The sequence below is a fragment of the Papilio machaon genome, chromosome 6, assembly GCF_912999745.1.
Source record: "Papilio machaon chromosome 6, ilPapMach1.1, whole genome shotgun sequence".
NCBI lineage: Eukaryota > Metazoa > Arthropoda > Insecta > Lepidoptera > Papilionidae > Papilio > Papilio machaon.
The window spans coordinates 7,812,840-7,834,568 of record NC_059991.1 but is presented as its reverse complement, the minus strand read 5'-3'; the positions used below and the strand labels follow the sequence as shown (position 1 = coordinate 7,834,568).

Below are 21,729 nucleotides of genomic sequence, written 5' to 3'. Positions count from 1 at the left end.
TAGCGCCGTTGTTGTACCGCGGCGCGGCGTACCGCTCGGTGTTGAGCACCTTGCGGCGCAGCGCCTTACCGCCCGTCTTGTCCCCGCCCTCGCGGGCCACGTTGGGTCCGAGCGGCGCCGGCTCCTTGGCCAGCGCGCCGTACGTGCGCTCGTCGCTCGAGTCCGCAGCGCTCGCCCTCCGCCGCGCCGCCTCCTCCTCGGGCAGCGCGAACTCGGGCCGCGGCGCCTCCTCCGCGGTCGTGGATCTGTCGGGCGAGGGGGCGCGCGCCCGGGACGCGGAGTCTCGGCGCAGCTGCAGCGCGGCGCCGCCCGCCAGCGCCCCCACCGACCCGCCGGCCGTTTGTCGGTAATTCGGCGTCAGCTGTCGGCCGCGATACTCGGTCGGCGCCGTTTCACCGAATCGCGGCATCGATGAAATTATGAACACACGCGGTACGTCGCGGCGACATCGCTTCAAGGGCGCGTACCGCGGACTCGGGATGACGAGACGCTCACCGGCGTCGTGCAGGAGGCCGGCACCCGCCGCGTGCCGCGGGCCCGCGACGGACAGCGGCACGAAGTGGTGAGGGCGCAGGGTGAGGACATGGGCCCCAGGGTGGGGCACGCGGGCGTGCAGCGGCAGCCCGTAGCGGAAGTATCGGTCGCTGTAGACGACGGTGGCGAGCGCGCCGGTGCGGCCGAGCAGGTTGTAGACGGCGCGCGACAGTCGGCGCGGGGGGTCGCGGCGCAGGAGACGACGCAGCGCCGAGGTGCGGCCGGGCGCCGGCTCGTACGGCGTGGAGTAGAGCCGGCGCGGGGAGGCGGCGCGCACGGCGTGGCGCAGGCGACGCGCCCGCGCCCCGCCGCGTCAGTCCGTCAGAGTGCGCGCGTTGCGCAGCGCCTCCGCCTCGCGCAGCGCCTCCAGCACCGTGGCCGCGCTCCACGCCTGCGTGCGGCACGAGTCCTTGCAGTACGCGCCGCCCGCGTTCGTCAGCTCGGGCAGCCCGCGCCACGGCGACGATCGCAGTTCCGCGACCAACGGCGCCAGCGTCGCGTACGTCGCGGCCACGGTTTTTGCGTATTTTCCGTTCTCCTTTGCGAAAGCGAGTCGCGCCAGCAAGTAGTACCCGATGGGCCACACCCACTCGGGGCCCTGGTGGTAGTTGAAGCCGTGTGCTATGTTCGGGTCGTCACTATTGTTGGAATTGTCGTAGTCTCCGCGGTAGGCCCAGTCGGCCGGGTCCAGCGTCTTGACCCCGAGCGGGCCGAGCAGCAGCCGCTCGACGTTATCGAGCGCGAGCCAGGCGTGCTTGGGGTCGAAGATCTCGGGGGCGATGGCCATGGCGACGGAGAAGTTGCACCGCAGCTGGTAGTCGGCCCAGGGTCGCGTGGCGCCGTGCGTGTCCTTGTAGATGGCGCGGCGATGCACCAGGTCGGGGCGCAGGTCGGCGGCGCCGGGTGCGGCGGACACCCAGAAGTAGCGCTCGAAGTTGTGTCGGATGCGCTCGGCCCACTGCGCGTAGGTCCAGGCGGTGAGGGAGCCGTCGCGATGGCGGCGCGCGACGCCGGGGTAGGGGAAGCGGGCGGCGCGGTGCTGCGCTGCCAGCCAGGAGGCGACGCTGTAGGCGAGCGCGACCAGCTCGACCGCGCTGCCGTCGCGCGGCGTGGCGGGCTTGCCGCGCGTGCCCGCCGCCTCCGAGGAGCCCATCTTGTCCATCCAGGTGCCGCAGTTGGCGTCGTTGCCGCCGAACGGGAACCCGGTCTCCGGGTCGATGCCGATCTGAACGTTGAACCCCTTGTCCGACATATGAGCGTCGATGGCTCGGCCGGCGTTGCGCTCGCGAAACACGAGACCCTAAAATTATTCTATTTTATTTTATTCAAGTCACAAAATTTATGATTTCGTTACAAAGTTACAAAATTGTCAATGCATGTAATATTGTTACTGAAATCGAAATTCGTTAACAAATACATGTATCGGCAAGATTTGTGTTATGGTTTAAATAGTTGTCATACTAATATAATAAAAAGGGAAGCGTTTAATAAATAGCCGGTTTGGCAGGCACCTGGAAGTGCACGTCGAGCGCCTCCTGCATGACGTCGTGCAGAGGCTGGTCAGCGCTGCCGGGCGGCGCGGGCTCGCAGTCGTCGCGCGGGTACATTCGCGCCACGCCCTCCGCCAGCAGCGCCCCGCCCCCCGGCACCTCGCAGCAGTACTGACAACACCACACCGCAGAGTTAACAGTACATTTTCAAACAGATATCCATATTTCAAATCTTGTATAACACATGGCGTGTGTAGTTACCTGTTTGATGCTCTGCAGCCACCACCAGACGGCGTCGCGGCAGTTGTAGCGCGCGTTGCGGCCGCCGTCCAGCAGGTTGGGGATCAGGCCGTGTCGCAAGCACGCGCCGAACGACAGGATGTGCGCCTTCGCCTCCTGACACATACAACGATACGAATAGGACATGGACTTGACACCAAATTTATATGTATGGTGGTACTTTTCACAACATTTCATTCTACCTGATACCGTCCGGTGAGCAAGAAGAGTCCCCGGAGAGCGATAAAGGTATCGCGTCCCCAGCAGCGCATGTAGCCGACTGCGAAGTGCGGCAGACCCGCCGACAGCGAGGCCTGCTCGCGCACGGCCGGCAGCAGCGCCGAGCGCACCGCCGCACACAGCTGCACGCTGCACAGTGCCAGCTCGCGCACCACGCGCCCGCCGCGCGCCCACCCGCTCAGCCGCGCCAGCGCCCCGCGCACCGCCGCCGCGTACAGCGCTCGCACCGCGCGCTCGAAGTACGCCGGCACCAGGAAGCGCGGCAGCTCGGTCAGCGGCAGCAGCGCCTCCCGGTAGCGCGCGCACACCGCCGCCAGCCGCGGCTCCGCCTCCAGCCGCCGCCACTGGTACTCGATGAGCCAGTCCCCGGCGCGCAGGTTGTCGCACAGCGGGTGACCGAGGTCGTCTTCGGGGCCGACGACGTCCAGCAAGGACACGACGCCCTGCAGGCCGGCGTACACGAGCGGCCCGTGTCCGGGCACGTCGTAGACGCCGCCGGCGCCGCGGTCGCGCTCCTCGGCGTCGCAGCAGTAGAGCAGCGTGTTGAAGTCGGCGAGGGTGAGGTCTGTGAGCGCAGGGGTGAGGTCGGGGGCGCGGCGCAGTGCGGCGAGGGCGGCGGCGTGGGGCGCACGCGGCGACACGCGCACCGCCACCACCGTGCCCGGCGCCAGCGCGCGGAACTCCAGCACCGTGTGTCCGCCCTCGCGCCGCTCGCACGAGAACACTTGAGACTGCGCCAGCGGCACCTTCTGCTCCACCGACACCTCGTACTCCGTCAGACCGTTTATATACTGCGAGTGCTTCGTGAACGCGCTAGGCGGCTGGAACGGCCGCCCCGTTGATCTGTTCACATATTTTAGTACAGTAATTAAATAAATTACGAAAAACCGCCCAGCACGTTGGCGACATTGACGACAAATAAAAATCTATAATACACACCTGTAGTCGATGTGTCGTATGTTAGCTTCTAGAACGATCTCGTCGAGCTGGCCCTCGAAGCGCAGAGGCTTGACGTAGCGGCCGCCGAAGCCAGGCTCGGGCGCGCTGAACGCCGTGAACGCCACCAGTATCACTGACTGCGAAACAACATTGCATTAAAAAACACAACTATTTAAAAAAATTACAATGTATCTCATGACAATAAGTAATCGACTTACCTTTCTAGACTTAGGTTCGTGTCTGGTCACGGCGACTACGTCAGCGTCCATTTGATCTACATACACCTGAACAAAATAAACTGTTAAATATCAAAATTAAACAATATTTTATAAGAATCATAAAACTTTTCACTCATGGTAAAAGTGACCTCAGCCATAACTACCATAACTCGATACCTCATCATATCCCTCCGCGGCGAGCTGGTAGTGCAACGCGTTGAGCACGCGGCGTGCGGACAACATGCCGCAGCGTGCGTGCACACGCCCCGCCCCCACCGCCACGCCCTCCGGCCCCTCCCCCTGCGCCTCGCCCTGCCCCGCCCCCGGCCCCGCCCCCGCCCCCGCCTCGCCCCACTCGCTGTACAGACGGCTCTCATCCACCACGTGAATCTGTTACCAAAAAATACTTCAAACAACTTTTAAGACAATTAGAAATTTAGAAAAAAATCACTTTAAAAAAAAGAACATATTAAAAACATATTTTAATTTCGGAATTATATATCCAAAAACCAGTAATTTTAATCTGATAAGTGTTAATTTGAATGGTGTCGAGCATTGGGTGCAATTTGTGACAAAGATATATGACATAATCATAATATGTGTGTGTACAGACGTGGTGCGGCACGAGCTCGTCGTAGCCGCGTGTGCTGCCGGTGGCGCAGCACGCCATGGCCACCAGCGCCGCCGACGGCAGCATGTCGAACACGCTCCTACACACACATACAAACACAGTGTTGTAAATACATTTATAAAATGTTTAGATTTCAAAATCTCAGGTAGCTCTCTTTCTTTTTTAATTCTTATTTACATTTTTTTAGTCGAAAGCTTATCCATGTATTCAGAATTAATTATTTTTACAAACTAGCGGTCTCCAGTGACATCTTAAGCGCGGAATAAAAAAATAGCCCAAGTTACTCTCGCATACATCAGCTACCTTCCAGACCAAATCCCGTCAAAAAATTTTGTAGATTACACGTAACAAACGCGGAATTGCGAGAAGACAGACAAAAATTAAATTAAATATTGGTTTTTCGTTATAAGTGAAAATAAAATACATCATAGGCGTGAAAGCGTAAGTCCGTGTGTACTGTGATGTGCGTAGAAGTGAGTGTGTCTACCTCTTGTCTACAGGCGAGGGGTTGTCGTGTGTGAGGTCGAGCAGCATGGCGTGCGCGACGCGGGGCGCGGCGAGGCGGCGAGCAGCGCGCGCGAACGAGCCCACTGCGCGTGCGCCGAAACGGTGCAATAGCCGCCCCTGCTCGTGCGAGTCCCACGCGCTCAGCGCCTCTATATACACGAATTAAGGCACTTCGTACAATATGGTATCGTTGCTAACGCTCCGTTTACACAACACAATCGTTGTGTAAACGCCGTCGACGCAAATTGTCTATTCGGCAGTGCATTTACTCCGTCATCTTGAAAATAGTAGCGACTTTTCTCACGACGATCTTGACAAACAGGTTGTGAGCTACTGCCTTTAGCCTTTGGCGACAACAGTTATGTCGGCGATGCTCGCTGTGTACGATACTCTATGACATTGTATTGCATAGATCGCTTTGTGACTAAAATCGCTGAGTTTCAAAGATTTACATTGTCTTGTGTATAAAGGGCTTAAAACGTATGATAATGGCACATGATGAAAAATTGAGAAGTAAAAAGTTAGCGTGGTATGGGCATGTTATGTGGAGGGAAGAATCTCATGTGGCAAAGAGAACGTTAAGTATAAGTGTGGAGATACACCGGTAGAGGTAGACCTAGGAAGAGATGGATGGATTGCGTGAAAGGTGACATGATCTAGAAGGGGATGACAATGGAGATGACGGTAGGCAGATTCATTTGGAGGACGGAAACCTGGAGCACCGACCCTACGTAGGTGGGATTAAGTCAAGGAGATAATGATGAGATGATGATGATCCAAGATGAGACTTACCTCGTATAAGTGATGTGATGCCGAGCCGGTTGACGAAGATGTTGTCGACGTGGTCCGAGTTAGTGAACAGCTCGGCCACTACGTACAAGTCCGGCTTCACGTTGCGAGCACAGTCCAGCATGTACTCCGCCACCTGCAAACTCAAATGTTAATTATTCAACGTCCCTCTTTCTCAACGCAATTTACACACTTTAACTGCCACACTCAGATTAGTCAATAAAGAAGTTTTTAAGTGTAGATTTCTCATATTAAATATACATTAGGAAAGACCAATTTACAATAGTGAGTTGACAGCCTGGAAGTAAAAGATGTCCTTTCCTGCTATCCAGCCAGTCGAAGGCTTTGTCACTCAGATGTCGTGAACCGCTTACTGGTGACTTTGTATGTGTGTATGTATGTGTATGTGTGTATGATGCTCACATGTAGCGGCGTAGAGTGGCAGTTGTCAAGACGCAGGCCGTCAAACACCTCGGCCGTCAGCTCTACGTACTCGCGCATGTGAGCCCACAGGAAGGCGCTGTCCTCTGGTTTCTCGCCATACCTATATAACATAACAAAGTTATTTAAGATTTTAAATTTTTTCAGTCTTCTTTATTAGAAGCAAGAGCTACTGGAAGGACCATAAAAGATACAAAAGTCTGCTTAGAAATATATTTCATTAAATAAGTAACAGGAGAACTCTTTCATATCTCTTTCCACTCTTCCTTTGCCCTCCCCTTTCTTGCTCAAAGAAAAATCTTACTAGTATAAATTGCGAATGTTTGGATGGATATTTGTTTGAAGGTATCTCCAGAACCGCTCAACGGATCTCTATGAAATTTGACATAGATGTAGATCATAATCTGGGAGAACACATAGGCTACTTATTATATATATTTTTAACTCGTCATAAACGAACCTAAGTTTAACACTATCTCCCCAAGCGATCAACTCTCTGCGCAGGTAGACGCGTCCGTTAGCTGCGCGTGCGGCGAAGTCCTGCAGCGGGTCTGCGTCCATCACCCAGCCGTTGTGCGCCATCACATAGCGCCCAGCATCCGAGTAGATCACCGCCTCCATCTCCGACAGCGTGCCCACGGGACACGGGTACGTGAAGTATCTACATAGTAGACCATCAGTAGACCATCAGTAAACCATCAGTAGACCATCACAAAATACCTATCACTTACGGGAAATTTCATCGGTAAAGTACCAAGACATCATAAACGTGAAGATTTTTTTACTGCGTAACCAAAGCCACATTTTTATTATCAACTAGCTTTTACCCGCGACTCCGTCCGCGCGGAATAAAAATAGAAAACGGGGTAAATATCCTATGTCCGATTCCTGGTTCTAAGCTACCTGCCCACCAAATTTCAGTCAAATCGATTCAGCCTGACTAACACGACTTTCTTTTATATATATAGATAGATAGATTTAAAGAAACTAGCAGACAATAATGTTGCAAGTTCAAAAATAGTTGTTACCTGGGCACTAGTGGATGTTTCTCGCTAACTTCTTCGATCTTCGGTCCGTCTGACTGCAGTCTATAATACCTGTAGAAAGAAAAATAAATCAAAAGAGTAACTTCAACAGTAGTAGACAGCAGCTGTTGCAAGAATGTTCCGGTTTTGCTGACGAAATACCACGACCACACAGAAGACAGGCGGAAAGTGGAAGTAATTCCGCGTCTCGACTTCCTTTCCCACCCTTTTCTTACAAGGAACTGATGGGAAGGGGAAGTAGATTTGAAGGAAGTGGGAATGCATAAGATGGGAAAATATTCTCTTTCTATGCGTCTTTTCTTCCGTCGATTGAAGGTAGGCTGCAATTGCAGATGCCTACGGGGAGCGGTCGCTTCGCCATTTCGGCGAATTCGGGTGGCCTCTCGCTAGTTTGCCACTGAAAAATAATCCATATTACAATAATTAGGACATGGCACAGATTCATGCCCATTTTTAGTCGAAACTCATTGTATCCTGCAAAGATATTACCGCATGGCGGCGAGGCAGTTGTTGAGTGCGCTGCGCAGATGGTCCTGCAGCTCGTTACTGGCGGCCGCGTTCAGCTGCTCCAGCCGCCGCGCCAGCTCCTCGCAGCATCTCTTCAGACGCGACTCCTCGTCGAAGCAGTCCGCTCTGACCACACACACACATGGTAAGATACTACCAAACGACTTGGCGACTGGCGTTTTGATGGCAAACGAGAAGGAAGTGTAAAAAAAGCCTTTTGCTAAATATACCACAGATAAAAAAACACTTCATTTTTATATACAAAGTACTCTGCGGACTGTTATAGCAACGACTTCCGGCAAATTTCACTCAAAAAATTCAAGTATTGTTTTTAAATGTTCGTATTCAATAATTTAGTCGAGTTTTGTTAAGATACTTTGGTAATTATTTCTAACAAATACGTACAACAATTTGACAGATAACAGCCCACTTTTGACGCCAGCGCCACCTATTTAGAACTTTAAGTTTTTCTAGCCATTAACGCCACACAACTAACAGGACAGGGTACACAATATTTTTTTTATTTGAGTTATATTTTTACAGAGAATTAAGTATTTCGTCCGTTACATCATACAAAATCATGGAGGTACGGTTCAATATTAAAGGTGTTACCTGTACACATTGTACAGTCTGAGCGCCAGGTCCATATCGACGGTGGCGTGCAGACGGCGGTACTGAGGGTCTGGCTGCAGCTGCAGCTCGCCCTCCCCCACTTCCCCCGCACCTGGACCCTCGGCCCGCACCGCAGGTACCCTGACATTAGACATAACATTGTATTCCTTGAAAATACTACGGGAGTGAGTGAAACAGGTATAGTTTACTTGTTGCGCGCCATGCAACAGAACTGCTGCACGATGTCGTCCACGTTGCAGGTGAACAGCTCGTGCAGGCGCGCCTCCGGCAGTCGCTGCTTCTCCAGAATGTGGATCACACCCTGTACACAAATTGCTATACTCAATGCAATATGGTATACCCACCGTTAAATATAGTGTAGATGTAGATTTTATTTGTGTCCGCCAACCAAAGACCTATGTTATAGATAGTTGCGACATCACTTTTTAATTGCCTATTTTTTTAATACTGTGTTCAGTACAAGCTGTACTGTTCTCAGTTAGCATTGTCACCTCCAGATGGTCGAGCTGAGTGAGCCTGCGCGGCGCGAGGTCTGCGGCGAGGCGCGCCAGCACCGCGTCCAGCATGGCTGCGGGCCGCAGGTACGGGCAGTTGAGGCAGTTGTACGTCGCCTCGGGGTGCTCCGCCAGCCACGGCGTCTCGTTCGCCGTGTGGTTCAACACCACGTCACAGATTGACAACATCTGATACACAAATATGTTACCTAGATTTAATAACAATCAAAACAATAGCTTAAATACAAAAAGCATGGTATTAGTTGTATAATATAGTGCGTACGTGCCACTCGTTGCGTATCTTGGTGACGAGATGCTCGACGTCTGCGAAGGTGTGTTCGCGCGCGCCGTCGCCGCTGTAGCGTGGATCCAGCCGAAGCTGGTTGGCAATACTATAACTAGAGTTGGACGCGCCCAGCTCCTGTACATAAGTATTGAGCCGATAGAAGGCGCTGTATAAAATTCTAACTCCTATTAAAGTAAGTACTAACTTGTATGGGCGTGAAGTGCAGCAAGTTGTAACCCGCCTCCTTCGCGGGGCGCAGCGCCCGCTCCCAGCGCGAGAGCGGCCCTAGACACTTGGCCAGCACGGTCTGGCACATGAGCGCGTCCGGCGTCAACACGCGGCTGCCCGCACGCAGCGTCGGCGCCACGTGGAACCAACCTGAACCCTGCACAATGTTGAAGCTTTTTACACTCGACATGCGATTTTCAACCAAAAATGTCTTCTTTATACAGTAGTTGGATATGAATCCAACCTTATGATGTCTTTATATCAAATACAGTTCAAGTCAATGTATTTTGTGGGTTCATGAAAAGTCAAAGGTGCACCTGTGGGCCCAAACGGGACTCCGCGTTGTCGTAGACGAAGTAGTAGTGGAAGCAGCCAGCGCGCGCCAGCCGCAGTGAACAGTATGCGTCCGTGTCGGTCAACAGCAGCCCGCTGCCGAGCACCTCTCCCCCCGTGCCCCCCGCCTCGCTCTCCTCCTCCTCCCCGCCCATGCGCCATTCCAGGCCGTAGTACTGGTTGCGGACGAATTCTGCTTGCTCGCCTTTTTCATCTACTGATATGTTTTTTGTTTTTATTTATTTATTTGAGGCAGAAGAATACATAATTGTATTGTTTACTGCAAAAAATTTAATACTGTTGACAAATCTTTAGATCCCATCTTCATATTATATGATATGGGCCTTTATGGGCTTTTTTCTGACAGTGGCGGTCAAATAATTCACAACGAACATAATGATTATATGAATCTACTCACGTGTATCGTTCACCACATAATTTGTGTAGAGGAAAACCTTTCTTCCGAGTAGACTGGGGTCCGGACTGAACCGCAAAACGCAACCTTTTTCAAACCTAACAAATTAAAACATTCTTAACATTTCTAATTACCGAGATAATAACGAGAAAAACATTTTCATTTTTATGGTAAGTTAGAAACGAGCTGCAGCAAATGATGACTTTGTTGGCCAAATTATTCCACCTTTCGATTATAACATCCAGCAAAAACAATTATTGCTCAAATGACGAGAGTATGTATGTATGTATGTATGTCCGATGTATCGTAGCTGCCAGTAGGCACGGCTAAAGTCAGAGCGGTGATAAACTTAACATATCCTTCCTCCGAGTGTCAGATACAGTCAGCCGAAACTTGTTTTTTTTTTAATAAATCACTACTAGAGTAATGTTCGTAACACATTATCATCAGCGCGTAATACATTGCTACGAACATTGTTCGTAGTTCTCCAATAAAAGCGTGCTACCTGTAGAGCGTAGCATCCTGGTGCTCGCCATGGTTGAGCGTGAGCACGCGCACCTCCTGCGCTGCCTCCGCACTCTCCCGCGACTCCCGAGCTTCATTCGCCCGCTTCTCCACTGCCATTTGTCTCTACACAAATTATTACCTGATATGTAAATTTCTTAGTGTCCATGAAACTTCAACTGCTCTATGCGTCATGTGTATGATATGCAGTAAGCGTTCATAAGAATTGAAAACAAAGAGATAAAATTTAGGACTAATCAGCGGTCTATAACCTTTTCGATAACCGCCTTCTCGTGCACCTTCCGAGCGTAGTCGCTCTTGTCGCGAGACGACATGCTGGAGGCGAGTGTGTACGCGTGCGTGCCGTGTGCGGCGACGCGTGGTGACGTGTGGCGACGCGTGGTGACGTGTGGGTTCGCGTGGTGTTGTATAGTACCGCGTGGTGGACGCGTGTTGTGTGGCGCGGCTGACGACACAGTGGCCGCGCCGCCGCGCTGCCCTGCCTTATAGCCGCGGCATGCAGCACCGTGACCACGCCAACACTCGACACCGCGAGGATCGCTTTCAGGCTATTGTTCTGACCGCTTGTTACGTTCGACCTATTCATTACACTAGTCGGTGCGTGGACCTTTAAAAGCAGCAACCTCTTTTACTTTGTACATGTTTTTACAAGCTAAATATGAGCGTCCTACATTGAATATGATATTCAATAAGTACAAATAAATGCTATATAGATAAATTGGCATTCTGCATTCCGTATTAATATTATCTGAATAACCTCCGTAACACTGTGTATCTTTTTAAATGATATTATCGTTGTTCTTACGATATGTTATGACTGTTTGCGGTACAATTTTTTCAATAACAAATCAACATTTCCAATAACAAACAACCTGTCAAGAATTAAATTAATTGCGATAGAACTTTGTATTCAATAAGCATTCTAAAATTTATTCCATACTAGCTTTGCGCGCGCTTTCGTCCGCTTGAAATACTGTACCGCCTTCAAAATGAGTTTAAAGTTTCCAACTTTAAAAATGACTTTCATACAAATTTCCACCCCACTTCCAACCCCTTACAACCCTTTTTTTGCGTTAAACAGTAGCATGTGTCCTTTTCAAAAAATTCTTTTAAATCGGTTCAGTATTTTTGGCGTGAAAGCGAGACAAACAGACAGAGTTACTTTCGCATTTGTAATAATAAGTAAGATAAGACAAATACATTTTTCAGTACCTTTCGTGTGCTGCTTTGATACTTTTAGAAATGATAGTGATGACTGGTGGGCTTTAGTTTATCGAACACCGATAGGCAGCGGTTGGCAAACAATTTCGGTCTTTATTATATATAATAACTATTATTACGATAGTTGTTTGTTCTGCTATATTTATTCGCTTTAGCATCTGAACTTATCAGCATCTATAATATTTAATTCATAATAATATGTCACCTACGTAGTGACCTTTGTAACGCCCGTGCCTAACAAAATTAAACTAGTAAATTTTTATCAATTATGGTGAATATGAATTTTCAAATTATAAAATCATATTTTACCTAGAAAATTGCTATTTAACTTAACTAACTTAACTTTTATTTAATGTTAACTATTTGTTCTTTCCGTTCTTCTGCCCATTACATCTCAATGACGTAACTTTGAACTGTTAATATTATTAGGGAACTTGGAACATACCCTACTTTCCCGGAAGGCGGTAAATCGGGCTAAGCAAGATAACATTCTAAACCAAACCACTATCACTGAACAATACTACCAATGGACTGATCAATATTGATCGAAATGATTTTATTGTAGTAACGCTCCAGAAGAAATTCAATTAAATTCAAACAAATGGTTATTAACTGTTGATATTGGATCCGTTAAAGAGTTTAAATGACGTTTGGGCAGATGAAATATGGAACTAAACAGTGACGGATTGATTGATCAAAGATTGATATTTTCTTGAGTTATAATAATTAAAGTCTTTCTCTAATAATAATAATTAATAATCTTCCTCTTTTTTTTACTATAAATAAATTATAGTACCGTCATTTGATTTCATCGTAGCACGTTGAATATCTCTAGATACTATCCTTACTCTAACAAAATCACAATTTTAGGAGGGATATAAACACATGGACATACTATCGGTCAAATACCTTTACACTTAACTACATAGATAAGGAATAATGAATATGTTCGTTTTTAAAATAAATTAAGTACATACCATATACATTTTTATTCAGACAAACAAAAACAAATTCAATGTCATTAATATATTTCGTTATTGCATTGCAATAAAATCTGTAGTAACTTTAGTCTCTTTCAAACATTCATCTTGAACATACGAATTTTGCAGTTCACGTTTGATATTAATGAGTGTATCATCATAATTACCCTGAATCTGATACTGTTCCTTACAAAGCATAATTTTTCTTAATACATTAATGGCATTAAGACCATCATTAAGACTTGGTATACTAAATTCTTCTTCAGTGTCTCTGTCGTCCATTTCTTCTTTCACAGTTGCAATTCCTTGGACATTATCCTCTGCAGCTGGTGGACAAATAGCAATGGAGTTATCTATATTCACAAACTGCTCTACTTCCGTAACAGTCAAAGGAGGTCGCAAACTTTGCGCCAATTGAGCTAAAGCCACTTCCTCTTCATCGTCATCAGTAACGAAAATCTGTTGTACCAGAGGCATAACATCATCATCTGAGTCAATTGTTAAGAACTCGGTTATACCTGCTTGTCTAAAGCAATCAGCTATAGTATTTTGCGAAACGTTTTCCCACGCTTCTGATATCATCAAAATTGCATCGAGAACCGTAAAGGTCTTCTGGTTATCGTTGTTAAGGTTCCGTACGATATTTAACACTTGCAGTCTTCTATAATGATATTTTAAACACTTTATAACACCTTGCTCCATAGGCTGAAGCACAGAAGTAACATTTAATGGTAAAAACACAAGTTTAATGTACTTCAGATCTTTAACACTTTCATGAGCAGGACAATTATCAACTAATAGTAAAATTTTTGTGTGGCTTTCTTCTAATTCAGCATCCCAATTTCGTAACCATCTTTCAAAAATTTCTGTAGTCATCCATGAGTTTACATTGTTTTCATATGTTACCAGTATTGAATTATTGTTTCTTAAGCAGCTGGGTTTTTTTGGTTTCCCAACAACTAAAAGCTTCTTTTTTATTGTTCCTGTCATATTTGCTGCTACTAGGATTGTTAGCCTCATGTTAGACATTTCCCCACCAGAACAATGTTTTCCTTCAAACTTGAAACTATTGTCTGGTGTCACACTGTAAAAAAGTCCAGTTTCATCTGCGGTAAATATATTATCTGGTTCATATCCTTCACATAATATTGGCAACTTTTGGGATTTACATTCATCTATAACACTGGGAGCTTTATTTTCACCACATTTTTTTCCATATATGATGCTGTGCCGGACTTTGAACCGTTGAATCCAACTAGAAGAACACACAAAGTCCTCTCCAAAATGTCTCGCAAAATCATTTGCTTTTTGTTGGAGAATAGGTCCATTCACAGACAAATTATTTGTTCTTTGATGTTTATACCATTTTAACAATGCTTCCTCAATATTTGTATTTTTCGTTGTTCTTGCCCGTTTCATTTTCAAATAATTGGCATCATAAAGTATTTTGATTTTTTCTCTTTTTGACCAAATACTCGAAATTGTTGAGTGCGGCACACCATATTCTTTTACCAAGTCTTTGTTTAAAGTTCCACTCTCTAACTTTGATATTATATGTAATTTTTCTTTGATATTTAAACTTTTTCTTTTCTTTTGTGACATATTAAAAGATTCTTGTGTATCTAAAATTTAATTTGGCTGACCTTATGCACTTATAAATAAACAATTGAAAAAAGAAAGTGATTTTTGGTTAACAGTATGATGTCTTATACAGAATTGTAATAGACCCTCAAATTGATCTATTAATCTCTTTTATTTAATAGACTTCATGCATAATACTGTATCAAATTTATCTACAAACTAAATTATATAGCATCGCTGGTGTACATTGTTAACCAATATATTGATTAACTAATGTCCATACTAAGCTTTTTTGTCTGTAATTTATAAATAGAATATTCACTAATTAATTACTTTATTATTACATAACAAACAATTAATAAACACATAAGTGTAACATTTTATTGTTGTTGAAAGTGAAGTTTTTGAAGTACCTTTTAAAGTTTTAATTAGTACTAAAACTTTACCATTTTAGTTAAATTATTTTTAACAAGAATTTCTTAGTATTAAAATATATTTTATAGTAAACACTTATTGCAAGTTTCGTAACAAATCTGTTAGTGTTTTAATCAAAAATAAACAATAATCACTTTTAGCATAATCACTTTTATTTTCCTAGATTTAAAACGGGTTACAAGTGTAGTCTGTATAAACCAATATAAGTACTTTTGAAAGTTTAAATGGTGTGATTTAGTCTATCCCTTAAATCCAAAATACTCACAAGAAAATGATGTGTGATGTTTTCACTGACTCATTACTTTAAGTTAGGTATTTTTTCTGAATGGAAAATAATTATTTCTTTATCTATAACTACTCTTCGTTCCGAGGAAAAAATGTTATTTTGAATTGAACTAATTCCCTCCTTTGAATTCCAATTATACTTTTGTGAGTTTTTTGACAGTTTTCACCTCCACATGACCTTCAAATTAAACGTTTTATGTTGTATAAAATTATTATATATTTCTCCAAATAAGTTAATCATTTTTTTTTGTCTTAAAAGTCCTAACATTTAGGTGTGATCAGGCATTCTCTCTGCCAACGCAAATTTTGAAAAATTTACGTTGGCAGAGGGTTTTATGTTGCTTTTTACTTTTAAGACTAATGGAAAAAGTTAACGTCAAATTATCAAATTGACAAGTTTCTCACTTTCATAGACTTTCGTTTGTAAACTAAAACTTTCCTGGCTTTCGTGAACGTTGAATTAAAAGATAAAAAGACTTATAGGTTGAATTCCTATTTATTTGAAATCCCATGAAACATGAAATTGTATAATGTGCACTCGCCTAACTACATCGTGTAATTGTCAAAATTAGGTTAGTATTGAAAATTTATTGCACATAGTTTTTCTTTTTATTTTCATCAATCATATTATTTTCGTCGTGTTTTGTAAAAATGACTCCCGTTCTTCCTGTTACTTTATTACCAATTGGCGTCCGGGGTATGAAAATTCTTAATCGTCAAAAATTCTTGCGTAAGGTGGTGGTGCCAATACTAAAAGTGGGCGACGAAAAGGTCTCTGAAGTGACTCCTATATGTAAGAATTACCTTTTGAAACTTGAAAATTTCAAGCCTGTACAACCTCTGAAACAAAATTCCGAAAATTCTTATAAGATTATACATTTAAATCCAGAAAGAATTAGTCAATGGTCTGATATCGATAATTCAGATCGCGAAGTATTACAGAGATGTGGCATCACAGAACAAGATTTAGATACAAAAGAGATACAAATTACATATGACAATTTTAAGTATGATTCAATTTTCAAAGCAGTTCTACCAGAAAATGAAGAAACTGTAAGTGGATTTTCTCAAATAGGTCACATCATACATCTTAATTTGCGTGAACATCTTTTAGATTACAAACAACTTATTGGTGAAGTATTGATAGACAAAATCAAAACATGTACTACTGTTGTTAATAAAAATAACATCATTGATAACACATACAGAAATTTTAGTATGGAAATTATTGCTGGAGAAGAAAATTATATAGTTACAGTTAAAGAAAATGGTTGCAACTTCAGATTTGATTTCTCCAAGGTATACTGGAATCCAAGATTGTGCAAAGAACATGAAAGAATATTGGAATACATAAAACCGGGAGATGTTTTATTTGATGTCTTTTGTGGAGTTGGTCCCTTTTCCATACCTGCAGCTAAAAGAAAATGTAAAGTATTTGCCAATGATTTGAATCCAGATTCATTTACATGGTTAAACTTTAATGCCAAGCAAAATAAAGTTAATATGACAAATTTTAAATCATACAATTTGGATGGCAAAGATTTTATATGTAACATTTTTAAAGATTTTCTAGTTGGTTTGTGTAAAGGAACAGAAGAATTGCAGAATGGATCTAAAATTCATGTAACAATGAATTTGCCAGCAATGGCCGTGGAATTTCTAAAACATTTTAATGGATTATTGGAAGATAAATTACTAATGGAGAAATTTAATTATGAAATTATTGTTTATGTGTATTGTTTTGTGGTTGGTGATGACCCATATAAAGATGCAGAACAGCTGGTTCGAGAAAGTATTGGATGTGATATAGATATTTTAAATACCTTTAATGTGAGAAATGTTTCACCAAAAAAAGAAATGATGCGAGTTACATTCAAACTAACTAAAAGTATAATATTTGGTGTAAATCAAGGATCAATATGTGAGCCTCCGACAAAAAAATTATGTGTGGAAAAAGAATTAAAAGATTAGATCACTTTAAAGAGATGTTTAAAAATCTATTCAGACTGAATTCTGAGACACACTTGAACTCTTGCTGAACTTTACACCCACTTCAGTGTATTGTGCATTTGGCAGTTGTGTGTAAATATCATAAGTGAAAATCTGTTATGATTAATATTGTTACAATAAAATAGGTCTATGAGTAATCTTTTACTTTTATTTACAATACCTTAATACGAATTATCTAAGTTAGGTTATGTATTTTTTGAAAAATTTATTAAATATACAACGCAATGCACTGCACATAAGATCAGCTCATTTCAGCATTTTAATTCTTATTGATTTAGATTTAAACAGAAGGTCGACACTACCATCAAATAATCCCGTAATGCACTCTTACTAGGTTCTTGCTTTTCCGTCGAATTCAGTATCTAAAGGTCCAATTACACATTGTGATTTTTTTTAAATGTTTTTGTTAATGTTAATTACGGAGATAAAGTCATTATTGAAACAGATTTTTTTTTATTTCCGGTTATATCATTTATCCTTCATAGCACAGAATACGCCCGGAATACATGAATGAAAATTAAATACAATGAAGCTATAAAAATTAGCTTTGTTTTGGTATCTAAAAGATTCTTGTACAATAATTATTGATGAAGTTATTAAAGAAATACGGTTTTTTGCTTCTCCTGAAAAATTTGATTTTTCCTATTATGGGGTTATTCGGTGGGGACATCGAAGTGTTTGAAAACATTACTGTGGGAAGAGTAAATGTTTACAAATATACCATTGTTTGATTGTCATTCAAAGTGAAAATACATTTTCATCAGTTTGATTTTCTTTGTAGTGTGTTAAGTCAACTAACACATGTAGAATACATTCATAAGTTTTGCTTACATACATTTTTTTAGCATAGTAACTATTTAATAAGGTAACTTAACATGTTATTTACATAGATAAGTAGAAATACAAGCAGGTCCATAAATTGATGATAAATGAGACTGTAATGTTAGCAAAAGGTATTTTAGAATTTTAACGGCTCAAACCAGACACTATCGTTTTTTTTTTGTTAAATTTAATTACTTGCACAAAAGAATTTTACTCTTATAATTAAAAAAAAATTGCCTTGATAATTAAAGATGTGTTGAACTGTATTTTAAGCTAGTATGAATTATCAATAAAAGTAATGTATTTAAAAATAACTTAAACATTGTTGTTGCCAACTTTTAACTATCACAAATAGATAAAGAACGAGTTATCCTTTTTTTGCTGCATAAAGCTGAACACAATTACAACGAACTACTTAAGGCAACTACATAATTATCTTATTCATTTATTTACCTTCAAAACTGAATTATTGGTGATTTCTCTTTGCACAAAATAACTTTACTGTACAACTTATTTAGAAACGGCTAAACACTGGGCTCAGTGAGCGACGGGCCGCGTCCGTGAAATAATACCAGTCTCACTCACCCTGATGAAGGGCCCCCGAAGGGCTCGAAACTAGTCGGTGACGACACCGGATATATATATGTGAGTGGTTTAGCCGTTTCTATATAAGTTAGTGATAATGTCTCACGAAAGTTTGAATAATTTCATTGTACAATGTTAATGAGTTTGTAATAATATAGTTGGTTTCAGGTGAATTTATTTAAAAATGCCGCAAAAATTAGAAAACGGGAACATGGATCTACCAGATATTACAGAAGTTCTAGAAGAGACAAAACAGGTACGAATTTTTAAGTTAACATAAAATAGTATGTTTTTTACATTTATTAAAACTGTGCCTATTCATTACCAACCAAATGAAATAATTTAGCTTGTGAGATGTTGATTTTTTTTTATCCAAATTTCTTTATTGGATCAATCTAATATAAAATTCTCGTGTCGCGGTGTTTGTGGTTAAACTCCTCCGAAACGGCTTGACCGATTCTCATGAAATTTTGTGAGCATATTCAGTAGGTCTGAGAATCGGCCAACATCTATTTTTCATACCCCTATTAAGTTTTCTTTAACTGCGCGCGGACGGAGTCGCAGGCGACAGCTAGTTCTATTATAATAAACCAAAGTATTAAAGTAACTTGTTGGTTTTTTTTTTACTAAAATATTAGTTGTTTCCGTGAGGAAGACTCACAGTTTCATTTCTTTTTTATTATGTTGCCATGATTAAATTTTTTTTTCCCCTGACCTGGGTATAAGTCAGAAACTTTTTTTACAGCTTTGATTTTAAATGTAAAAAAATAATCTTTGCAGGTAATTCAGAAATGTTTTACACAGTTTCAATTAGATGAAGTATTTTTTTCCTTCAACGGTGGGAAAGATTGCACAGTGTTATTGGATGTTACAATTGATGTATTAAAAAGTATGTATAAGAGAGAAGACGTAGGAAAAGATCTGAAAGTAATATATATAAGAACGACAGGACCATTTAAAGAATTAGAGAAATTCGTAGAAGAAATAGAGGGTCATTATAAAATTAAACTCATAGTAGCAGAAGGTGATATGAAGGAAGTGCTACGAAGAATAATAGAAAGCGATAAGAATTTAAAAGCTTGTCTAATGGGCACGAGACGGACAGATCCATACAGCGAACATTTGAAATTTATGCAGGTAAAGAAAGTTAAATAGTTTATTGACTTCTTCCGATAAACTTGCTTCCTAACAAAAAAATATTGATATTGTAGCAAACAGATGATGACTGGCCGCAATTCCTACGAGTGTCGCCCCTCTTGAACTGGACTTACCATCAGATATGGAGCTACATACTACAGCGACGCGTGCCTTACTGCAGCCTCTATGATAAAGGGTAACATATCTCCATACATAAATAGAACTAATTAGGGTAATTGGTAAACACAGAGCATTTACAGTTTGTAGGTGGATAACCTACAAAATAGCTGTCAGGTGTATCTGAGAGACAGACAGAAATTTTATATTTGATGTTTACTTAATGTGTAATTAGAGAGTATTAAGTGAAGTTAATATTTGTGTGAAACAAAAAGGTATGGTTTATTATTCATGGCCGTAATGTAAAGTAAAAAAAAAGTTTATTTACGTCCCGGCAATAACGAGCTGGAACGTAAAGTAATAATACATCGACTCAATGCACCCAGATAGCAGAATATTCTTATTTCTCTTCAAGGTCCGAAATATATCTGAGAGAGAATCATACAAAAATAGCTCTTCTACTATTTAATAATTAAGTTTATTTTTGCAGTTACACGTCAATAGGCAGTACATCAAACACGTGGCCTAACCAGGCACTAGCGTATAGTGAGAATGGGGTGGTGTCGTACCGGCCCGCGTGGCAACTGCGTGACGCTACGCTCGAGCGTGCGGGACGCGGCAAGCATTACGCGAACGGACACGCACACGCACATGCGCACGCGCACGATGACATACAGGCGAACTTATAACGTACGTAGCTAGGGAAAAAATACAAGTGATGTAAAGTGTACTTATTGTGAGTGTATTCTGAGTTCACAGTGATCTTGTAGAAGAAATATAGTGCGGATTTTTAAAAAAAATTATGTTCTTTAAGCGGCCGATATGACGTATTTTGGTTGAAATATACATTATTGACGGTCGAGTTGGCGACTGTAGCTTTTATGGCGAACACAATTATATTTAAGGACTTACTATCCAAAGTTAAAAGTTGCGGAGACTGGTAGTTTTTAATAAATAAAATCGTACTTAGGTTAGTTATTTTCACTACTTTTGACGTAACTTTGACAGTTTTATTTTATAAGTGGTCAAAGGTTTGTATTTTATACAGCCATAAGTCATGTTGCTACTAAAATAAATTAAAAAAAATAACAAAAAAAAAACATATGATAGGCAGAATTTGATTCCCTAACAAAAGAAATTTGCAACGTCTCCGGCGCTATGGGATGAGCAGCCCCTCCGCCCTAGCGTAACAAGGCGCGGGGGCCTGTGCGAGCCGTAGCGGCTGAGGCTGGTCGCCGAAGGCGACCAAAAAGCCTCAGCTGCGCAGGCGAGCTTGCTACAGCGGGCGGGGGCTGCTCCCCCTCCGCGCCTCCGGCTTTTCATAAACACTCTAGGGGTAGGGCAGAAAGTACCACGTGGTGTCGGGGTTGACTGATTCGGTTCTGTGACTCATATCCAACCTTACAATACAAATTTACAAAGAATTTAATACCACAATGACGCCACGCAACTGAAAAACCGTTAATAGATAATGCCAAAGAGTATGTAAACATTTCGCTAGTATACTATGAAATGGTTACATACTCTTTGCTACTTCGTAGTTTTGCGTTCCTTGTCTTCATAATTATGAAATAATTAAACAATATAAATGTCAGATTTTTATTATTTTTAATCAATTTAAGATACATTTCGCAATAAAAATTAAAATAAATAATACGTTTGGTTTAAAAAACTTTAATCGAATTAAATAGAGTATTTTTTTTAATTTATTTTGGTAGCATACATGACTTACGGCTGTATAAAATAAAAACCTTTGACCACTTATAAAATAAAACTGTCAAAGTTACATCAAAAGTAGTGAAAATAACTAACCTAAGTACGATTTTATTTAATAAAAACTCCTCTCTCCGCAACTTTAAACTTTGGATAGTAAGTCCTTAAATATAATTGTGTTCGCCATAAAAGCTACAGTCGCCAACTCGACCGTCAATAATGTATATTTTAGCCCGTATTTTTAACAGCTCAAAGCTTTTACTGTATGTAAATTGATTGTGCCTATAAAATTGAGTAGGCAATTGTTA

At 42.4% G+C, this 21,729-nt stretch overlaps 4 protein-coding genes across 5 annotated transcripts; 2 read left to right on the top strand and 2 right to left on the bottom strand.

Annotated features, from left to right (window-relative positions):
* Window positions 1-847: 847 nt before the first annotated feature.
* On the bottom strand, window positions 848-11,529 carry LOC106709834 (glycogen debranching enzyme). Its single transcript, XM_045678433.1, has 23 exons — window positions 10,787-11,529; window positions 10,516-10,640; window positions 10,014-10,108; window positions 9,580-9,809; window positions 9,240-9,419; window positions 9,032-9,169; window positions 8,746-8,937; window positions 8,443-8,555; window positions 8,234-8,374; window positions 7,604-7,747; window positions 7,097-7,165; window positions 6,529-6,729; window positions 6,051-6,171; window positions 5,631-5,763; window positions 4,819-4,987; window positions 4,314-4,410; window positions 3,878-4,090; window positions 3,701-3,766; window positions 3,483-3,619; window positions 2,507-3,386; window positions 2,286-2,420; window positions 2,046-2,195; window positions 848-1,834 (listed from the first exon to the last, which is right to left on the bottom strand). The coding sequence occupies exons 1-23, from the start codon at window positions 10,847-10,849 to the stop codon at window positions 848-850; spliced, it is 4,779 nt and encodes a 1,592-aa protein (XP_045534389.1). The 5' UTR covers window positions 10,850-11,529.
* Window positions 11,530-12,790: 1,261 nt separating this feature from the next.
* On the bottom strand, window positions 12,791-13,612 carry LOC106709921 (tigger transposable element-derived protein 4-like). The gene has a single exon (XM_014501841.2). The coding sequence runs from the start codon at window positions 13,610-13,612 to the stop codon at window positions 12,791-12,793; it is 822 nt and encodes a 273-aa protein (XP_014357327.2).
* A 1,814-nt stretch (window positions 13,613-15,426) lies between these two features.
* LOC106709855 (FAD synthase) lies at window positions 15,427-20,523 on the top strand. Of its 2 annotated transcripts, none has more exons than XM_045678289.1 (5): window positions 15,427-15,609; window positions 18,623-18,710; window positions 19,235-19,591; window positions 19,666-19,787; window positions 20,199-20,523. In XM_045678289.1, the coding sequence occupies exons 2-5, from the start codon at window positions 18,639-18,641 to the stop codon at window positions 20,395-20,397; spliced, it is 750 nt and encodes a 249-aa protein (XP_045534245.1). In that variant the 5' UTR covers window positions 15,427-15,609; window positions 18,623-18,638; the 3' UTR covers window positions 20,398-20,523. The 2 variants fall into 2 exon arrangements, with proteins under 2 accessions (XP_045534245.1, XP_014357231.2); XM_014501745.2 differs by having other exon boundaries at window positions 18,613-18,710.
* On the top strand, window positions 15,626-17,165 carry LOC106709835 (tRNA (guanine(37)-N1)-methyltransferase). The gene has a single exon (XM_014501720.2). The coding sequence runs from the start codon at window positions 15,689-15,691 to the stop codon at window positions 17,006-17,008; it is 1,320 nt and encodes a 439-aa protein (XP_014357206.2). The 5' UTR covers window positions 15,626-15,688; the 3' UTR covers window positions 17,009-17,165.
* Window positions 20,524-21,729: the final 1,206 nt, after the last annotated feature.